Source organism: Aquarana catesbeiana, linkage group LG06 (genome assembly GCF_042186555.1).
Source record: "Aquarana catesbeiana isolate 2022-GZ linkage group LG06, ASM4218655v1, whole genome shotgun sequence".
Classification (NCBI taxonomy): domain Eukaryota; kingdom Metazoa; phylum Chordata; class Amphibia; order Anura; family Ranidae; genus Aquarana; species Aquarana catesbeiana.
This window is the reverse complement of record NC_133329.1, coordinates 271,631,604-271,653,418: the sequence shown is the minus strand read 5'-3', so window position 1 is coordinate 271,653,418 and position 21,815 is coordinate 271,631,604. Positions and strand designations below refer to the sequence as shown.

Below are 21,815 nucleotides of genomic sequence, written 5' to 3'. Positions count from 1 at the left end.
AATATGCATACCTAAACTTCAGCTTTAAGATCAAATAAGATTTTTTAATTTTTTTTTATAATTGTAAGTAACCACTTGCCGACCGCCTCGCGACGATATACGTCGGCAGAATGGCACGGGCAGGCAGAATCACGTACCTGTACGTGATCTGCCTCCCGCGGGCGGGGGGTCCGATCGCCCCCCCCCCGGTGCCCGAGGCGGTCGGCTTTTGTCCAGCGGCAATCGGAGGTGAGGGGGAGGCCCCCCCTCGCGATCGCAGCCGGCCAATCGAATAATTCCTATGCTGCTGTATGCTAAACAGCAGCAAAGAAAATTATGTCATCTCTCCTCGGCTCGGTATTTTCCGTTCCAGCGCCGAGGAGAGAAGACATCACTGTGAGTGTAAAACACACACACAGTAGAACATGCCAGGCACACAAAACACCCCCCTTTACCCCCCGATCACCCCCCAATCACCCCCCCGTCACACTGACACCAAGCAGTTTTTTTTTTCTGATTACTGCATGGTGTCAGTTTGTGACAGTGTGTTAGGGCAGTTAGGGTTAGCCCCCTTTAGGTCTGGGGTACCCCCCTAACCCCCCCAAATAAAGTTTTAACCCCTTGATCACCCCCCGTTGCCAGTGTCACTAAGCGATCGTTTTTATTAGTGTCACTGGTGACGCTAGTTAGGGAGGTAAATATTTAGGTTCGCCGTCAGCGTTTTATAGCGACAGGGACCCCCATATACTAATTAATAAAGGTTTTAACCCCTTGATTGCCCCCTAGTTAAGCCTTTCACCACTGATCACCGTATAACCGTTACGGGTGACACTGGTTAGTTCGTTTATTTTTTATAGTGTCAGGGCACCCGCCGTTTATTACCGAATAAAGGTTTAGCCCCCTGATCGCCCGGCGGTGATATGCATCGCCCCAGGCAGCGTCAGATTAGTGCCAGTAGCATATGCCTCCCTTAGTGGTATAGTGTCTGAACGGATCACTATCTGATCCGATCAGATCTATACTAGCGTCCCCAGCACTTTAGGGTTCCCAAAAACGCAGTGTTAGCGGAATCAGCCCAGATACCTGCTAGCACCTGCGTTTTGCCCCTCCGCCCGGCCCAGCCCAACCCACCCAAGTGCAGTATCGATCGATCACTGTCACTTACAAAACACTAAACACATAACTGCAGCGTTCGCAGAGTCAGGCCTGATCCCTGCGATCGCTAACAGTTTTTTTGCTAGCGTTTTGGTGAACTGGCAAGCACCAGCCCCAGGCAGCATCAGGTTAGCGCAAGTACCGCTAACACCCACGCAGGCACCGTACACCTCCCTTAGTGGTATAGTATCTGAACGGATCAATATCTGATCTGATCACATCTATACTAGCGTCCCCAGCAGTTTAGGGTTCCCAAAAACGCAGTGTTAGCGGGATCAGCCCAGATACCTGCTAGCACCTGCGTTTTACCCCTCCGCCCAGCTCAGCCCAGCCCACCCAAGGGCAGTATCGATCAATCACTGTCACTTACAAAACACTAAACGCATAACTGCAGCGTTCGCAGAGTCAGGCCTGATCCCTGCAATCGCTAACAGTTTTTTTTGGTAGCGTTTTGGTGAACTGGCAAGCACCAGCGGCCTAGTACACCCCGGTCGTAGTCAAACCAGCACTGCAGTAACACTTGGTGTAGTGGCGAGTCCCATAAGTGCAGTTCAAGCTGGTGAGGTGGCAAGCACAAGTAGTGTCCCGCTGCCACCAAGAAGACAAACACAGGCCCGTCGTGCCCATAATGCCCTTCCTGCTGCATTCGCCAATCCTAATTGGGAACCCACCACTTCTGCAGCACCCGTACTTCCCCCATTCACATCCCCAACCAAATGCAGTCGGCTGCATGAGAGGCATTTTTATGTCCTCCCGAGTACCCCTACCCAAGGAACCCCCCCAAAAAAGATGTTGTGTCTGCAGCAAGGGCGGACATAGGCGTGACACCCGCTATTATTGTCCCTCCTGTCCTGACAATCCTGGTCTTTGCATTGGTGAATGTTTTGAACACTACCATACACTAGTTGAGTATTAGCGTAGGGTACAGCATTGCACAGACTAGGCACACTTTCACAGGGTCTCCCAAGATGCCATCGCATTTTGAGAGACCCGAACCTGGAACCGGTTACAGTTATAAAAGTTAGTTACAAAAAAAAGTGTAAAAAAAAAAATATCTATATAAAATAAAAAAAATAGTTGTCGTTTTATTGTTCTCTCTCTCTCTATTCTCTCTCTATTGTTCTGCTCTTTTTTACTGTATTCTATTCTGCAATGTTTTATTGTTATTATGTTTTATCATGTTTGCTTTTCAGGTATGCAATTTTTTATACTTTACCGTTTACTGTGTTTTATTGTTAACCATTTTTTTGTCTTCAGGTACGCCATTCACGACTTTGAGTGGTTATACCAAAATGATGCCTGCAGGTTTAGGTATCATCTTGGGATCATTCTTTTCAGCCAGCGGTCGGCTTTCATGTAAAAGCAATCCTAGCGGCTAATTAGCCTCTAGACTGCTTTTACAAGCAGTGGGAGGGAATGCCCCCCCTACCGTCTTCAGTGTTTTTCTCTGTCTCTCCTGTCTCAACAGGGAACCTGAGAATGCAGCCGGTGATTCAGTGATTCAGCCAGCTGACCATAAAGCTGATCAGAGACCAGAGTGGCTCCAAACAAACCGGAAGCTACGAGCATTTCATGATTTCGCCGGATGTAAACAGCGCCATTGGGAAAGCATTTTATCACACCGATCTTGGTGTGGTCAGATGCTTTGAGGGCAGAGGAGAGATCTAGGGTCTAATAGACCCCAATGTTTTCAAAAAAGAGTACCTGACACTACCTATTGCTATCATAGGGGATATTTATATTCCCTGAGATAACAATAAAAATTATTTAAAAAAAAAAAAATGAAATGAACAGTTTAAAAATAAGATAAAAAAGCAAAAAATAATAAAGAAAAAAAAAAAGCACCCCGTCGCCCCCTGCTCTCACGCTAAGGCGAACGCAAGCGTCGGTCTGTCGTCAAATGTAAACAGCAATTGCACCATGCATGTGAGGTATCACCGTGAAGGTCAGATCGAGGGCAGTAATTTTAGCAGTAGACCTCCTCTGTAAATCTAAAGTGGTAACCTGTAAAGGCTTTTAAAGGCTTTTAAAAATGTATTTAATTTGTTGCCACTGCACGTTTGTGCGCAATTGTAAAGCATGTCATGTTTGGTTTCCATGTACTCGGCCTAAATCTTTTTTATTTCATCAAACATTTAGGCAATATAGTGTGTGTTTAGTACATTAAAATTTTAAAAGTGTGCTTTTTCCCCAAAAAATGCATTTGAAAAATCGCTGGGCAAATACTGTGTGAAAAAAAAAATGAAACACCCACCATTTTAATCTGTAGGGCATTTGCTTTAAAAAATATATATAATGTTTGGGGGGTTCAAAATAATTTTGTTGCAAAAAAAATAATTTTTTCATGTAAACAAAAAGTGTCAGAAAGGGCTTTGTCTTCAAGTGGTTAGAAGAGTGGGTGATGTGTGACATAAGCTTCTAAATGTTGTGCATAAAATGCCAGGACAGTTCAAACCCCCCCCTCCAAATGACCCCATTTTGGAAAGTAGACACCCCAAGCTATTTGCTGAGAGGCATGTCGAGTCCATGGAATATTTTATATTGTGACACAAGTTGCGGGAAAGAGACAAATTTTTTTTTTTTGCACAAAGTTGTCACTAAATGATATATTGCTCAAACATGCCATGGGAATATGTGAAATTACATCCCAAAATACATTCTGTTGCTTCTCCTGAGTACAGGGATACCACATGTGTGAGACTTTTTGGGAACCTAGTCGCGTACGGGACCCCGAAAACCAAGCACTGCCTTCAGGCTTTCTAAGGGTGTAAATTTTTGATTTCACTCTTCACTGCCTATCACAGTTTCGGAGGCCATGGAATGCCCGGGTTGCACAACCCCCCCAAATGACCCCATTTTGAAAAGTAGACACCCCAAGCTATTTGCTGAGAGGTATAGTGAGTATTTTGCAGACCTCACTTTTTTGTCACAAAGTTTTGAAAATTGAAAAAAGAAAAAAAAAGTTTTTTCTTGTCTTTCTTCATTTTCATAAACAAATGAGAGCTGCAAAATACTCACCATGCCTCTCAGCAAATAGCTTGGGGTGTCTACTTTCCAAAATGGGGTCATTTGGGGGGCTTTGTGCCACCTGGGCACTCCATGGCCTCCAAAACTGTGATAGGCAGTGAAGAGTGAAATCAAAAATTTACACCCTTAGAAATCCTGAAGGCGTTGATTGGTTTTCGGGGCCCCGTACGCGGCTAGGCTCCCAAAAAGTCCCACACATGTGGTATCCCCATACTCAGGAGAAACAGCTAAATGTATTTTGAGGTGCAATTCCACATATGCCCATGGCTTGTGTGAGCAATATATCATTTAGTGACAACTTTTTGTAATTTTTTTTTTTTTTTGTCATTATTCAATCACTTGGGACAAAAAAATTGATATTCAATGGGCTCAACATGCTTCTCAGCAATTTCCTTGGGGTGTCTACTTTCCAAAATGGGGTCATTTGGGGGGGTTTTGTACTGGCCTGACATTTTAGCACCTCAAGAAATGACATAGGCAGTCATAAAATAAAAGCGGTGTAAATTCCAGAAAATGTACCCTAGTTTGTAGACGCTATAACTTTTGTGCAAACCAATAAATATACGCTTATTGACATTTTTTTTACCAAAGACATGTGGCTGAATACATTTTGGCCTAAATGTATGACTAAAATTGAGTTTATTGGATTTTTTTTATAACAAAAAGTAGAAAATATCATTTATTTTTTCAAAATTTTCGGTCGTTATCCGTTTATAGCGCAAAAAATAAAAGCCGCAGAGGTGATCAAATACCATCAAAAGAAAGCTATATTTGTCGGAAGAAAAGGACGCAAATTTCGTTTGGGTACAGCATCGCATGACCGCGCAATTAGCAGTTAAAGCGATGCAGTGCCAAATTGTAAAAAGTGCTCTGGTTAGGAAGGGGGTAAATCCTTCCGGGGCTGAAGTGGTTAACCACTTGCCTACAGGGCACTTTCACCCCCTTCCTGCCCAGACCAATTTTCAGCTTTCAGCGCTCTCACACTATGAATGACAATTATTCAGTCATGCAACACTGTACCCAAATTAATATGCGTCCTTTTTTTCACACAAATAGATCTTTCTTTTGCTGGTATGTAATCACTAGTGTTTTTTTTTCATTATTTTGTGTGCTATAAATAAAAAAAGACTGAAAGTTTGGTGGAAAAATGTCTTTTCCTTTGTTTCTGTCATAAAATTTTGCAAATTAGTAATTTTTCTTCATAAATTTCTTGAGACACTAACAAGCCAGGAAAGTACAAATACCCACAAAATGACCCCATTTTGCAAAGCAAACACCCCAACGTATAATCTATGAGGCATAATAAGTCTTTTGCACGGTTCATTTTTTTTCAGAAGTTTTTGGAAAATGTGGGAAAAAATGAAAACGCATTTTTTTTTCCCACAAAGTTGTCCATTTTTAAGATATTTCCAACACATAGCATGTACATAGCAAAAATGACACCCCAAAATACATTCTGCTACTCCTGCCGAGTATGGCGATACCACATGTGTGAGACTTTTACACAGCCTGGCCACATACAGAGGCCCACCAGTGAAGTAGCACCTTCAGACATTCTACAAGCATAAATTACACGTCATTTATCAACCACCTATAACACTTTTGAAGGCCCTGGAACACCAGGAGAATGGAATTGCCCACAAAATGACCCCATTTTGGAAAGCAGACACCCCAACATATAATCTATGAGGCATAATGTGGGAAAAAAATGAAAACGCATTTTTTTTCCACAAAGTTGTCCATTTTTAAGATGTTTCCAACACATGGCATGTACACAGCAAAAATCACACCCCGAAATACATTCTGCTACTCCTCCTGAGGCAATACCACATGTGTGAGACTTTTACACAGCCAGACCACATACAGAGGCCATTGAAGTAGCACCTTCTGGCATTCTACAAGCATAAATTACACATCTAATTTCCTGACAACCTATCATTTTTGAAGGACCTTCATATTTCTAACACATAGCATTTACATACCAAAAATTGCACTCCAAAATAAATTCTATTGAGGAAAGGGTAAAAAGAAAAGTATTACCTGCGGTTTTAGTAGTGTCCCCAGAGGAGAGAATTGGTCCAGGCAACAGGCAGCAGGCAGGGATGTGCTTAGCAACAACAAAAGTAATTATCCAGGCAGCAGGCAGGAATATTGTCTATAGTCAGCACTAGAATATCTCCCTTCTGCCTGGACTGCTTCCATTGTGAACTGACCCTGGCCTGTTTTATCAACTATGCTTCTGCCTACCGCTTGGACTGCTTGCACGTGAACTGACCCTGGCCTGTTTTATGGACTATGCTTTTGCCTACTGCTTGGGCTGATCCGTTGCCCTGCTACTGTAGTACACAGGGGTCTCACATGTGAGGGGCTCCAAAAATGTTTTTCCGGATGGAGAAAATGATTTTTTTGTTGTCTCCGGGTTTCGTAATTCCCGGATTAAGGTCTGGAGTCTGGAGGCTTCATAGAGATTTGGGTGGGTGAAGCCTCTACCCCTGTGCACCGGCCTTACCTGATTGCGGCCCTCAGCCTGCTGCTGGCTTACTGCCATCATGCCTCTGCCTGCCGTATAGACTGACCACACCAATGCCTGCTACCTGGACTATGAAAATAATTAGCTGTAGCAAGAGGCAGTATGTTTATGAAGGGCTGGAAAGTGGTACAATAATGAGTGCAGGCAGGTAACGGTGTACCAGGACCAATATTATGGCTGTGCTGGCTGTTTCTGCCTGAACAATTTCTATGGACAAATGCTTTGGCTGATGCTATCCCCCGTGTACACAGTAGCAGGGCAACAGATCAGCCCAAGCAGTAGGCAAAAGAATAGTCCATAAAACAGGCCAGGGTCAGTTCACGTGCAAGCAGTCCAAGTGGTGGGCAGAAGCATAGTTGATAAAACAGGCCAGGGTCAGTTCACATGGAAGCAGTCCAAGCAGTAGGCAGAAGCGTAGTTGATAAAACAGGCCAGGGTTAGTTCACATGGAAGCAGTCCAAACGGTTGACAGGCATAGTCAAAAAACAGGTCAGGGTCAGTGCACATGGAAGGCAATGGCATGGTTATTTGAGGAAGCATGGGAAATGGTCAGCACAGATGATGAAAATGGGGAAATGGTTAAAAATATGGGCTAATATTTTAGGGATGTGTGATCACCAATGCAAAGGCCGGGTACGGAGGGACACTGAGGACAATAGTAGCTGGTATCTCTTCTAAATCCTCTTTTGCTGCATAGTTGACATCTTTTTTAGCGTCTCCGGCCTGCTTCAGATGGTGGAATGTTTTCCGGGAAGTGGTGTTCATGAAGTCGGCTAACAGCATCAGAGCGAAGGTTTTCTGGGGGGGTCTTTGATGGTAGATGAGGGACGTGACAACTTCTTCAATGAATTTTAGGAAGTGGGCAGGGTTTTCCGTGGATTTGGTGTGAATTATGTAGGCATTATAAATGGCCAAATGAATTAAATAGATTGCTACTTTCTTGTACCAGAAAAGGGACCTCCTTATTGATAAATAGGGTTGAAGCATTTGGTCGTTGAAATCCACCCCTCATATGTAGAGATTGTAATCTTGTACACATGTTGGCTTTTCAATGGGGACTTGCCTTCTCTGAACTTCAACTGTAGTGTCATCATGGATGGTGGACATCATATACACTTTCCTGGTATCCTTCCACCTCAAGGCCAGCACTTTGCTGCATCTCAAAGTTGCTCTTTCTCCCCTTCGCAATTTCTTATTTACTATGGCTTGTGAGAAGCCCTTCCTATATTTTCTGCAGGTTCCGCAGGCCAGGGTTTCTGTGAGGTATAGGTAGGTGTTTGAAAACAGGCAGGCTGGTGTAGAAGTTATCCAGGTATATGTGGTAACCTTTCTTCAGCAGTGGGTATGCCAGGTCCCATACAATTTTACCAGTTGTGCCCATGTAGGCCGGGCACTCAGGGGGCTGGAGCTGGGAATCTCTTCCTTTGTATATTCGGAACGCATACAGATATCCCATGACTCTCTCGCAAAGCTTATAAAATTTCACTCCGTATTTGGCCCTTTTGCTAGGAATATATTGCTTTATTCCTAGCCGGCCTGAAAAGGGTACCAGGGACTCATCTACACATATATGCTGATCAGGGACATAGAGTTCTGCAAATCGTTGGGCAAAGAAATTAATGAGTGGGCAAATTTTATATATTTTATCGTAATTTGGATGATTGCGGGGAGGACACTGGGTGCTGTCACTGAAATGAAGAAACTGCATTATCATCTTGTATTGGGACCTGGACATTACGGAAGAATAAATGGGCATGTGGTGGATGTCCTTAATTTTTTGTAAGCCCCATGTTTATGGTGAGGCGCATAAACACTTTGAACTCCTCCAGAGTCAAATCCTTCCACTCAAACGGACAGGCGTATGATGATTGGGGGTTGTTGGCAACATGCTGCTGGACATATAAATTGGTCTGGTCCATGATGAATTGCAGCAAAGCGCCGGGCAAAAATAAATAAAAACAATCGATTTCAGTAAATTTTTGGGTATTGGTCTACACACCTGGCTGTGCGGTGAAAGGGGGAATTCTGGCTGATCCTGAGTCGGAAGGCAGCCATGTTGGATTGGCAAGCCCAGCTGCAAGATATGTAACGGCCCTGGCTCTTGGGGACATGGCACTCCAGTGCTGGTAGTTGGTGGATTTGAAGTTCCTGTGCTGGCATTTGGGAGTGATGCTGCGGCAGTGCTGGTACTGGGCTTGGGCATTTCTTGTAGTCTTTCGCTGGCAGCAGCGCTGGTAGTGGGCCTTTGGTTTTGGGGTCTATTGCTGGCAGCAGCGCTGGTACTGGGCCTTGGAATTTGATCCTTGGGTATATTGCTGGTGGCTGCCTGGTTTCCAGAGTGCCGTGACCTTTCAGGAGGGATCCATTCTTCCTCTGACTCATTTGCCGATCCACTACTATCGATCGGTTCATATGTTGAATTTGATTCAAATTGGAATTGGCATTTGAATCTGATGAGAAGTCCCGCTGCTCTCATCAATCATGGTGAGGATCTGGAATGCCTCCTCACTTGTATATAATCTTTTGGACATTTTTCTGACCTGTCACCCATGCTGTGCGATGGGTGACAGGTGACGGTCATTGATGGGCAACAGGTGATGGGTGACAGGTGACGGTCACTAATAGGCAACAGGTGATGGGTGACAGGTGACAGTCACTGATGAGTGACAGGCGCCGCATGACAGTCACTGATGGCAGTCTCTGATGGTGACTGGTGCACTTTATGGGACTGATAGGTGACAGATGAGGGTCACGGATGGGTCACTGATGACGGTCACTGGCGATGGTCACTGATGGGTGACAGATGCACCTCTGTCTCTGACGATGACAGGTGCACTTTGTGGCCACTGATGGGTGACAGATACACTTCGTGGGCACTGATGGGTGACAGGTGCACTTTTATAAGCACTGATGGGTGACAGGTGCACTTTTATAAGCACTTATGTGGTGACTTTTGGGTGACAGCTGCAATTGGGAGGGGGGGGGGACGATGTGACAGGTTCTGTTTACTGTATGGTGTTGGTGTAGTACACTACAATACATAGATCGGTAAACTCACTGCTCCTGGCTCTTCTTTCCTCACACTAGAAACAGTGTGTGAGGAGAGAAGAGCCAGTAACAGCTAGTAACTGGTCTATGTTTACATTTAGTGATCGGCTGTGAATGGATCACAGCCAATCACGTGGTAAACAGCTACCAGCCACTGCCTGTTTACCCTTGTCGGTGACTAGCAGTGTTCCTGGGAACATCGCGCCACCAGCACGACCGTGCTGCACGCTCCCAGTCGCTCGCATGCGCAGTCTTAGGAGGGGAATACCCATTTTTGATCGGCCGTGATGTAATTGCGGCCGATCACATGGTGAACAGCCATGCCCTATGGCTGTTCACCCCTGTCGGTGACGCGCTGCATCTCGGGGACACGCCACCGACAGTGCAGGGCTGCACGCCCGCGATCGCGCGCATGCCCTGTGTGAATGGGCCGCCGTCATTGGACGTTGGCCCAGAACAAGAGCCGCACCTCTCCGCCGTCATATGACGGTGGGCAGGCGGTAACAGGTTAAACTACACCGATGAAGAACTTGGACATATGGGCTGTTGCCTTTTGCATAAAAAAAGGACATCAGTCAATTCACTTGCATGGCAAAATGAAGGTGAAAGTACTTTAAATTAAGCATACCGGACTATTTCACAATGTACTACTTACTACACAACACATAGGCACAGACAAATCCTATTGTGTTGGCCATGCATTTTTCTGCATTTAAAATATATCAGTGTGTTCAATGAAAACAAGCCCTTAGTTAATAAATGAAAAAAAGCAGAATTTAAAGCTGAGCACCAGACAGAGAAAGTAAAATTAATGCAGTTATGCATTCAATAAAAATGAAGGGTACATTTAAATACTAGTATTAACAGCCTACAACTGACTTTGTATGACCTTCTTGAAACCCTCTGTACAGCAGCACTCAGAATGAAGCAGGAAGTGTCTGCACTAAGGGCCATGCAAATGTACTGCATTCTCATGTGCTGGCAGGAGCACAGAGTACATAGTTGGGTGAACTGCTGGTGTTTCTTTGTTCACTGTCCAGTGACAAAGCTTTATTGCTTAACTGCATCAAAAGAAAAGTCAAGTCACTGGCTTTGCTATACAATCTGACAGGGATGTGTATACCTATGGATTAAATGAATAAAAATACAAATTCATTTTTTTTTTTTTTACTTTAAACTGTATTTTTATTGTAACAAAAACAACAATTTACAAATAGAATATATGCATGAGAAATGTCAAATTTGCATTAACGATCTTACCATCTCTTAAAAGACATCTTGTGTACACTGCATGCTGAGACACACATTTACACATATAACAGAAAAGGTATTAATGATAGTAATCATTGTACATTGTTGACATATGTGTTCTCATCACTCAGATTCCATTTAATAGCAAAAATGCTGGTGGAAAGCAGTATTCAGGTATGAGAGGGAAGGTTCTCCTTGCTAACTAAGGGTTTCTGCGGCTTGTAGCCACCTATCCCAAATGTAATTATATTTTGACGGACATCCTCTGTGTTTGTATATGAGTTTTTTTACATGGTAAGCTATTATTCACTTCTGCTTCCCATGTACTGAACTCAGGCGTGTTTCATTTAGAAAGATATTAGTAAATTTGTTTATATCTGGCTCTGGGTATATCCCCAGCAGGCAAGGTTTGGGGTGCAGTGTAAGGGGGGAGCCCATTGTATCATGTAAGAACTGTATAACTTGTGTCCGGTAGCCTTGTACCCTAGGGCAACTCCAAATTAAGTGATAAAATGGGCCGGCTTCCTGGTTACACGTTGGGCATAAAGCAGTTTGGTCTTGTTTGTACCCGCATATTTTAAGAGGGGTGAGGTAAGAACAGTGGAGTATATAGATCTGTGTGAGGCGATCAGAAAATTTGGGGGAGACTAGTTTGCATGTGTCTAAGACATCACTCCATTATTCATCCTCTGTTGCCCCCATGTCCTCCTCCCATCTGGCCTTCAGCTCATATGCTGATGTGGAAGATGGAGGTAGTAGCAACATACTGTGGAAGACGGAAATTATTTTCTTAGGGTCAGCGCTTCTTATCACTTCCATTAAGGGATTATTGTCCAGTTGGGGGATACCAGTCGGGAACTGTGCTCTGAAAGCGTGTCGGATTTGTAAGTATCTGAAGAGCATGCAAGTCGGTAACTCGAACTCAGATCTAAGTCTGTTGAAATGCTTCATTTCACCATCAAGATTTAGGTGGGACAGGAAAAAAGATTCCCCTAGAGCTCCATATCGCAGAGTCAGGGATAGATTTAAATTCAGGGAGAGCCACGTTGTGCCATATCGGAGCATGGCTGTGTATCTGAGCCAGTTTGAGGTTATTTGTTACGATGTCCCATAAGCGCCTATAGTGGTATAGCATTGATGTTCGTGGTCTTGCCGCCTCTGCACCTCTCACACACCCCTCCGTGATTGCAACAAAGGGGTCTCTTGTTGGGTGTGTCCATTTGGGGGACAGAAAATTTAAGAATCTAGCTCTATCTGTCTTATCAATATGGAATAGTTGCAATAGCTGTGCCGCTAAGTAATACACGTTAAAGTCCGGTAGCGCCATCCCACCCAGGTCTGTGGGTTTTTTCGATTTGCCCCAGGGTAGTTTATGTCTACTCTTTCCCCATATGAATGGTTTAAATATCTCTTCCATAGATTTGAAGTGCTTGAGCACCAAAGTATACACCAGGGAGTGCCATATCATATAAAGAATTTTGGGCAACAACACCATTTTCACAAGATTTATACGTCCCATAACTCCTATTGGGAGCCTGGGCCCAGATCTGAGTTTTGTGCTTAAGCATTTCAAATAAGGGTTTTATATTGAGTGTGAGGTAGTCTGCAGGGTCTTGAGTGATCTGTAATCCTAGGTATTTGATTTGATCCATTCTTTGTGCGGGTAAGGTGGCCTGATCCTGGGTTACTGGGAAACTGTCTAGGGGGAGTATTTGGGATTTATCCCAATTGATTCTGAGGCCTGAGAAGGAGCCAAAGCGTTCTATCAGGGCCAGGGCTGTGTGTAAGGCCTCCGTTGAGCCATCCAAGTATAATAGGGTTTCATCGGCATAGGTGCAGACCTTTTTGGTCATGTGTCCTACTCGCAGTCCTACTGTAATAGGGTGAGAGCGTATCAATATCGCTAACGGTTCCGCCACAAGTGCATACAGTAGTGGGGACAGAAGGCATCCCTGCCGTGTGCCCCTAGTGAGGGGAAATGTATCTGAGCTCTATCCATTTGCCAGCACTCTAGCCTCGGGGGCCTGGTATAGTAATTGCACCCACTTGATAAATCTAGGCCCTAACCCGAATTTTCCCAAGCAGGTCCACAGATAGCACCACTCTACTGGGTCGAACGCCTTGGCGGTATCCAAGGCGATGACCATTCTGGATCCCACATTTTCATGTGGAGTTTGCAGGTTAATAAATAACCTTCTGAGGTTAAAGTATGTATTCCTACCTGGCATAAAGCCCGACTGATCCTCATGTATCAGGGGTAAAATAACTGTGTTAAGGCGTGTGGCAAGGATCTTAGCCAAGATCTTGACAACCACCTGCAACAGAGATATGGGGCGGTATGATTCCAGGAATTTTGGGTCCTTACCGGGTTTGGGGATTAGCACTATAAATGCCTCTCGCATAGATGCAGGTAGTTCAGAGTCTTCAAAAATATGATTATATAGCTTTAGGAGTTTAGGGACTATAAATTCTGAGTATGTAGCGAACAGTTCAAAAGGGAGGCCGTCGGAGCCCGGTGATTTTGATCGGGGCAATTTAGCTATGGCTTCAGCTATCTCTTCTGCTGTTAATGGCTGTTCTAACTCTGTCATTTGTTGTTCGGTTAGTCGAGGAATCTGTACCTCATTGAAGAAAGCTTCCATGGTTGTATTGTCATCCGAAACCGTGGACATGTAGAGTGCAGCAAAAAAGTCTCTAAAGAGTGGAGTAGTCACTAACTCATTTCCACTGGATCGGAGGGAGATCACCACCACCACGTCTCTCCTCACAGTGCACCAGGTAGGCTAATAGTTTACGTTTAGACTTTTCATATTGCAGTTGTGTGACTATCCTAGAGAGTAGTTTAAGACTGCTTGCCCTGTCTTCAGTGGGATCATCCAAGAATGCTCTCTCCGCAGATAGCAAGTCAGTCACCTGTTGCATGTTTATCTCTGAGGTTCTTTTTAATCTATTTATGCGCGTAACAAGAGTGAATCTAATATGCGTCTAAAAAGGCATCCCAAACTATATGCGGTGAGGCCTTCTCATCATTATCTGAGAAAAATTGTCCCCGGTCTACCATGACATCATCGTCCTCAGGTAGTAGTGTAAGCCAGAAAGAGTTTAACCGCCACGCAGCTGGAGGGTGGCCGTGATGCTGTTTTAGTGTGTCCCAGCAAAAACTATGATCCGAGAGCACTCTTGGTGTGAGGCCAGCATCCTGCAATCTGGGGAGATTAGATCTATTCTGGACATGGAGTGGTGCGTTGAGGATAAACAGTAGAAGGCCTGTATTGGGAAGTATTGGGATGTACAGCTCTCCAAGTGTCTACAAGATTAAAGTCAGCTACAAGTCTGGCAAATCAGGTAGATTGAGGTTGGGTTTGCAATGGAGGGGTCGTATGCTGTTTATCGAGGTTGGGGTTGAGTGACATGTTAAAGTCACCTAGCCACACCACCGGTACTGAGGGTTGCAGTGCCATGTAGCTGAATCCGTCGGTCAAAATTGCAGAATTAAATGGTGGAGGTACATAAAAAGCCAGCAGTAAAATTGGTTCCCCATAAATAGCTGCATGCAAAAACACATATCTGCCTAGTGGGTCAATTTCAGAACCCTGGAGCTCAAAATGGATGGATTTTGCTACAAGAATGGAAACTCCCCGAGAGTGGGTGGTGAATACGGAGTGATATGCCCATCGTATCCAAGGGCGTTTAAGGGCTAGCTTTAATTGGTTTGAGATATGTGTTTCTACCAGTACTATATGTCAGCTCCTTGTTTAAGGAAAAAGAATATAGCCTTCCTCTTAAATTTGTTGTTCATGCCCCGGACATTCCATAAAGGCCCTAATGTGTATATGACGCTAGCTAAAACCCATAGGCCCTTTAATACAAAGAGTTGATAGGATGCAAGAATCAGCATGCCTAGCAATATGTTCCAACACAGGTCACAAGTGTAAGGAAGGGTGAAACTTCGCTGTTTAACGAAACATAGGACTATGCTCACTGAAAGAAGTGAGCTTGTCGGTGATGTGGTGTGGTGTCTTCCGTCGGGAAGAGCTTCAAACAAGACAAATAACATATGGAGGATAATAAAAAGATGGTCTGTCCCTGAAATAGCTGGAGGGTTCAAATTTCTTCCTTGCAGCAGGTTAAATTGTGAGGGTTGTCAATAGTTGAGCAGCAGCAGCCTCTAGTGGCGGTTTTTATGTGGGCATCAAGGACACTCCATTCAGATACAGTTCAATGAAGCTAAAGTTCAGATGTGAAGCAGGATCCCTCCCCCCTTCCTTGCATATTAAGTCATGATGGATAGCATGGCATTACAGGCATTTTTCCAAGGAGGAGGCTGGTGCAAGGGCAGATTCAGCAGTATAGAGTAAAAGAGAAGGGATATAAAGAGGGTGTACTCCCCAATGCTTAAGAAGCCTTAGAAACAAAGAGGCAGTCAGTGAGTAATAGATCATAAAGGGAAGGTTATGGGGGTACTTAGCTGTGAGCGTCCTGCTGTTCAAGCCAGGTGATGGCTGCATCCAGATCCTCAAAGAAGTATACTCTGTCGTCTCCTTCCACTCTCAGGCTTGCCAGAAAGAGCATTGCATATTCAATATGTTTGATGCGGATTCGCCTCTTGGCTTCTATAAAACTTTTGTGTCTGTGCTGCACATTAGCAGAAAAATTTGGGAAGACAGCGATCATTTTATTGCCAAATGGAATATTCCCCTTCTCTCTACTTAGATGGAGGGTAGTGTCTCTGTCTCTGTAGTTGAGGAATTTTGCTATAAACGTGCACGGTGGTGATCTCTCAGACATACGGTGGGCTCTTTCTACAATGAATGTATGGGAAAATGCCTCCTTACTGTATGTGTCACACAGAAACTTCTCCAGAAATGTGGGGGGGTCCGCTCCCTCCACCCCCTCAGGCAGCCCAATAAAGTGTAAGTTACATCGGTGCAGCCTGTTCTCCATTTCGTCCTGCTTCTGTAGTAGTTGACTGACTTGTAGTTGCATGCTGTCGGAGGTGTTTTGTAATGGGGGGAGGGAGTCCTCAACATTGCACAGACAGGTCTCTGTGTCAGTGACTCTATCTCTCAGCTTCTAAAAGTCCTGCATTACCAGGGATATGTCCACTTTTACTTCTTCAATCCTGGCCATCAGGTTAGTTTGGCAGGATGCGATAGCCTCTTGGCATGCTGTGATGGCGTCCAGCACTCTCGCTGTGTCGACTCCCGATGTAGTCCCCTCTGCCAGCTTGGTGCCGCCATCTTGCTCCGGGGGGGTCCTGGTCTAATCGGTGGTATTTATCAAGTTTGTCCGCCACGTCCCTTAGCTTTTTTGCTTGGACATGATCGAGGGAGGCTCTCTGTGAGGTCTGGCTGTAGGAATTGGGCAATTTATGGCTGTCAGGGTCTCAGGATCGTCATTCCAGGATATGAAACTGGCGGAGCTCAGGTCCCCAGCGTCCCATCTCATGCCGCTCCACTCTAGGCCAGTCCCTACAAATTCATTTTTAAGAAAATGACCAATTTCTAAATAATAACTAACAGAAAGGATTATAAGTTGGCCAAGAAAAGAAAAGCAACTCTGGTATGGTCTGCACTGGTCAGAAACGTAATGTCAGGTTTTTCTAAAGAACATGCCTGCTTAGAGCTTCTCTCAAGAGTGCAGAGAGGCAACTGCATCTGGGCCTATGTAATACCTGCACCCACAGTAATGGGTAAGAAACCACTGAATATGATTTTTGTGAATGGGAAAGCCATGGCTCATCCCTGCTGTCAGTCTCACAAAGCGCAGAAATTTGTAAAGATATATATGCAGGTCATAATGCAGCATCATATTGTAATCTTGCCCCTGGGCCTGTATTTAGGTATATATATATATATATATTTGGTTATGTAGCCAAGTGCTGAGTTACAGCAATATGGAGAAAGAGACACTGCCTTTTACTTTTTCCCTTTACTGGGATATTGATGTTATGCTGACTCATCCTCTTGCTGCCAGCAGGAGGAGAGCAAAAGCTTAGCAGGCCCATAGAATTCCTTGCAGAGCACATATGAGATGAATTGACTCCTTACAACACAAATTCCAATAGGCACTGTGCAGTAAGAGAAATCTAGAGAGAGGTTTTATTAGACTGCCTGGGAAAGCTCTTCCTCTTGGCATGAGAGAGTTAGATAGAGAACCTCTGTCTGCATATTCGCCTGCCTGCAAGATATCATACCAGTGGAGCATGCAGCATGAAGATTGGAGCGACCACGACCACTCATCCTCTGCTTCCCACCACTAATCACCAGAGGCTTTCAGGGAGAGAACGAGGGGGTTCCCCTTTCTACAGCAAGAGGTCACTGCAGCATCCAGGGGACTGGTGAGAGAGATGTTTCCCCTTGCTGACCTGTACTGCACTCTATACCACGCTTCTTCCAAACTTAGGCAGTACCTATACTGAACGTTTACCGTATCTGAACCACACCTACCTTGCACCTGTGCCAAGACTATACCGAACCTATACTGTACCTATACTGCATGCAGGTTAACTGGGACAGTCGTTAAGTGCAAAGATGCTCTCATATGGCCTCAATGATAGCTGGCAGAAGAACATGTCAAAGCACCGCTTTCGTAATATATTTTCTGCAAGTATCCTTTGTTTCCCTGCCCCCTCCATTACCATCCACCTTTTATTTTGGACAGTGCATACCCAGTTGGTCTGCAACTAGCATTGCCGCCAAAAATGCACTCTGGCAGTATAGTTAAAGCACTCAGTAGATTACACTTTACTACAGCTCACTGCTACACTTGAGGTGGCCTTTCTACTATCTAAGCTGATATGGATGAATGGATGCCTAGTTTACTCAGTTTCCTAGTTTCCTTACTGTTAATCACTTTGTATGCTAAATTGTGTGATTACCATTGTTAATCAATTTTATGATCGCCTAGTTACCAACCATATTCAGTTCACCTTTACTGCTTGGTTTGGCACCTGTTTTTTTTTTGGATACCATATATTACAATCTGTAATTTCCTGTGATGTTGTATGTTTGTGCACTCAACCTGGTATGTCAGAGGGGCTGAGGTTCTTGGAAGGTCGAGGCAAAGAACAGAGGGCCCATCCTATCCAGCAGTTCCTACGGGGTAGCTCTACACTGATTTTTTTTTTTAAATATACTGTATGTTTTTGTACTATAAATGTTTTATACTCAAAAAGAATAGTTGGTTCAACAAATGCATAAGTTTTTAGGTATTGCATTTTAATAAGGACAGTGAAAATCTTTGCTGGATTCCATAGTAACATAGGAAATAAAAGCATTTGTAAGTCTCTGACATCTGATTTATCTGTAGTTAGCCAAAGCATTAGGGTTAGTGGGTCGCACTACTGCAAAGCAGACCCTGCTAACTGCAATAGGAATGTGGTAATGTTCATTGCACCAAAATGCTGGTACTTGGTAAAGAATTAGCAATCTGTTAAAAGTAAACACTTTGGATACTTTTATTAAATAAAAGTAAATAGGGATATCATTCAACATGATAGGTGTTCTTCAAGCCTGGTTAGTGAGACAATAAATCAATGGAGCATACAAAAACAGACTGACTCAATTTGTTGGTTTATTTTTTTTTTATCATGTAACTCACCGTCCACTAAGAGAGGAATAGAAAGGCACAACATGTATCCCCAAAGGCCCTCTGTCCCCTGAAATCTCTACCTTTCTTGTCAACTCGCTGTAAAAGAAAAAATGAAAAACATAGGTTTTATTGAGGCAAGAGCAGTTTAAAGTAGCTATTACAAAATCTGAGTAGCATTTAGTGCATTTTTTGAGGCTAATGGTATTATTTGACAGTTCATTGCAGCAAAACTAATAGATCTCATTGAGCAAAGGGATTGAAATGAAAATTTCTATATAATGGAGAAGCTGGCATGCTTGACCAACTTTTGATCACTATTCACAGAAGTATTTGATGGAGGGTTTCATTATTTACCTCTTCACTGCTGGAAAGGGCAGCAACCTTACGCACTAAAATCAGGTCATGTCAAATTTCTTGTGTGCTCAGGAACGGCTATTAATGGCTCTTAATTCTGAAGCTTTAATTCAGCCTCTCACCTGCCTGGGCAGAAGCAGCACACGCATGCTTGGTCAGATGTATCAGACCCCATGAGTGCAAAATGTTACTCCTTTTCATTAAGCATGGCATACAAGAAAACAACTGGACTAATTAAAATAACTAAAAAAAAAATGTAAAAACTTTAAAAACAAAACAAAAATGCAAGCTTAAAGTGATTCTAAAGGAAAATATATATATAGTGAAATGTCTATATATCGAGATATGTCTATAGATAGATATATATATATTTTTATATTATTATTATTAACAATAGTATTATAGTTACCTGCTCTGTGCAATGCTTTTGCACTGAGCAGCCCCATTCCTCTTCTTTTTAGGTCCCCAGCTAGCGGTCCCAGCGCCTCCTTCCTTACCAAGTGACCCCAATAGCAGGCTCACTGCCAAGCCACTAAGCTGTGTCCCCATTAACACACAGAGTGGGCTCGCGCCTGACCACGCTCTTTCCTCATTGTTTGACTGGCTGTGATTGACAGCAGCAGAAGCCAATGGTTCTCATTGCTGTGCGAGCCAATGAGGAGAGAGAGACCCATGAGAGCTGCTGCTCTCATGCACATTGCTGGATCGAGATGGGACTTGAACTCAAATGTTTGTTTTTTTTTTTTTTGGATGTAAACTCTCACACATATACCCAGCGAAGTGAACAGCCTCAGATGATACACAGAAATTAAACAAATCTCCCTACATAAGTTTTGCTTGTGTATCTGCTATCGTCAGCTTTCTATATTATTTATAAACTGCACATCATGTTAGACATTTTTATTCCTGTTTCAGCAGTGGGAGGGGAGTCTGGGCATACACTGTGTGTGGACTGATTGGAGGAAAGGCACACCCCCCCTCCACATAGCAGTGTCGGCTGGTGTTTTGTTTTGTTTTTTTTGGGGGGGGCGCGGCAAACAATCACCCACCCCATCCCTGTTTGCCGATCAGTCCGTCAATTACCCCATTGGCAGGTAGTGTGCTGCATCAGTTCCATGTCTTCTTCATGGCGGCTTCCAGCTTCTCCCCTCCTCCTTCTAGGCATCCAATAGGATCACCTGTCCTTTCAGCCAATCAGGTGAACAGTGTCAAAAATGGCTTCCTGATTGGCCGGGAAGAGGATCAGTGTTACAGCAGTGAATATTCATTCACTATTGTAACACGCCTGGGTGGAGGGCGTGGCCTGGAGAGCAATGGAGTAGGACACATGAAGTGAGAGCTCCACTTGCCCACACTGCTGTACTTACCATCCTGCATCAATCCTGCTTACCTTTCAGCATCTGCACACTTGCGGACCCCCTCTCCGTCCAGCGCCATCCATAGAGCCTACCAGCTTGTCAGAGCACCGCTCTGGGCCACCATTGCAGGCCCTCTTCACCATCCTGCATCAGCTGCCAGGAAAGACTGGGGATTCGGCCTACCTCCTGGAGCGGCGGCCATCTTGCTCCACCCGGCGGCAGCTCTCACAGGCCTGCCTGCCCTCCCTGGATGCGCAGAGCCTGGCCTTTGCTTCACACAGCCACCGGATGGCCTGGAGCCCCTATAGCAGTGCCTCTTTCCCCTGTGGATGCCTGAGGGACAGTCTGTGGATTTGGCCTAGCTCCCGGACCGGCGGCCATCTTGGTACACCCTGCAACAGCCCTTGCAAGTATTCACAGGTGTTCCTGACTATTCTGAGTCCAGTTTTCTCCATCTGCAGCTGCTGGACCTTGTAGCTGGCTGACCACTGCCTGCAGAACACACTGTGTTGCTCCTAAATCACGGCGGGAGGAAGACACTGAGGATCTGGCCTAGTAGACAGCGGCCATCTTGGTATACCCGGGGACTCTCCTGTCCACTTTTGCAATATGTCTCCACCAAAAAAAACCTCCAAGGCGGCTGATAAGCTTGCTAAATACCGCAGGCTTGGAGAAGACCAACAGGCCAAAGATGGTGCTGGCACCTCCCTGGACATGGAACATTCTGAGGCGGCCACTAACAAGGTGCTTGATGCCATCGCCCTGTGCCAGAGCACGCTCACCACCAAAATTGAGGAGGTCAAAATTGATGTATCCCTTATCCGGCAGGACCTCTCTACTCTGAGAGACCGCATTGCTGAGACGGAGACCCGTATTGGTAGAGCGGAGGATATCCTGCACCCCTTACAACACACTACTGATGAGGTACGCCGTCACCTACAACAGCTTAGTGCGAAGCAGGACGATATGGAAAATCGCCTCCGAAGATGTAATCTCCGCTTTATTGGCCTTCCCGAGACTGCTGAGGGCAACGACCCGGTGAGCTTTCTCGAAAATTTCCTGATATCCAACTTCGGCAGAGATGCATTCTCGGTGATGTTCGCGGTGGAGAGAGCCCATCGAATCCCTGCCCGTCCTCCTCCCCAAGGAGCCCCACCACGTACCCTTATAGCGAAATTCCTAAATTTCAGAGACCGAGACAAGATCCTCCGTCTAACTAGAGAAAAGGGAAATATCCCACATACCAACACGCATGTGGCCGTCTTCCCGGACTTTTCCAATGAGGTACAGCGACAACGATCCAGGTTCCAAGATGTCAAGCGATGCCTCCGCGTTTTACACCTCAAATACGCTATGCTGTACCCTGCAAAGCTTTGCATGGAGTGTGATGGCCGGACCCATTTCTTTGAAGACCCCGAGCTGGCATCCACTTGGATTGATCAGAGGGACCATTCAGCCTGACCATGCCATGCTGTCCATAAGGTGTGAGTACTTTTCTCTCCCCCCATCTGCTCCCTCCC

The 21,815-nt window shown here is 44.8% G+C and overlaps 1 protein-coding gene across 4 annotated transcripts in view; it reads right to left on the bottom strand.

Annotated features, from left to right (window-relative positions):
- The window catches only part of PARD3B (par-3 family cell polarity regulator beta), a 2,266,259-nt gene that overhangs the window by 1,645,445 nt on the left and 598,999 nt on the right, over positions 1–21,815 (bottom strand). For all 4 annotated transcript variants that reach the window (XM_073633364.1, XM_073633363.1, XM_073633365.1 and 1 more), the window contains exon 6: positions 18,593–18,679. In XM_073633364.1, the coding sequence (XP_073489465.1) occupies positions 18,593–18,679 (87 nt within the window). The remainder of the gene's footprint in view (positions 1–18,592; positions 18,680–21,815) is intronic.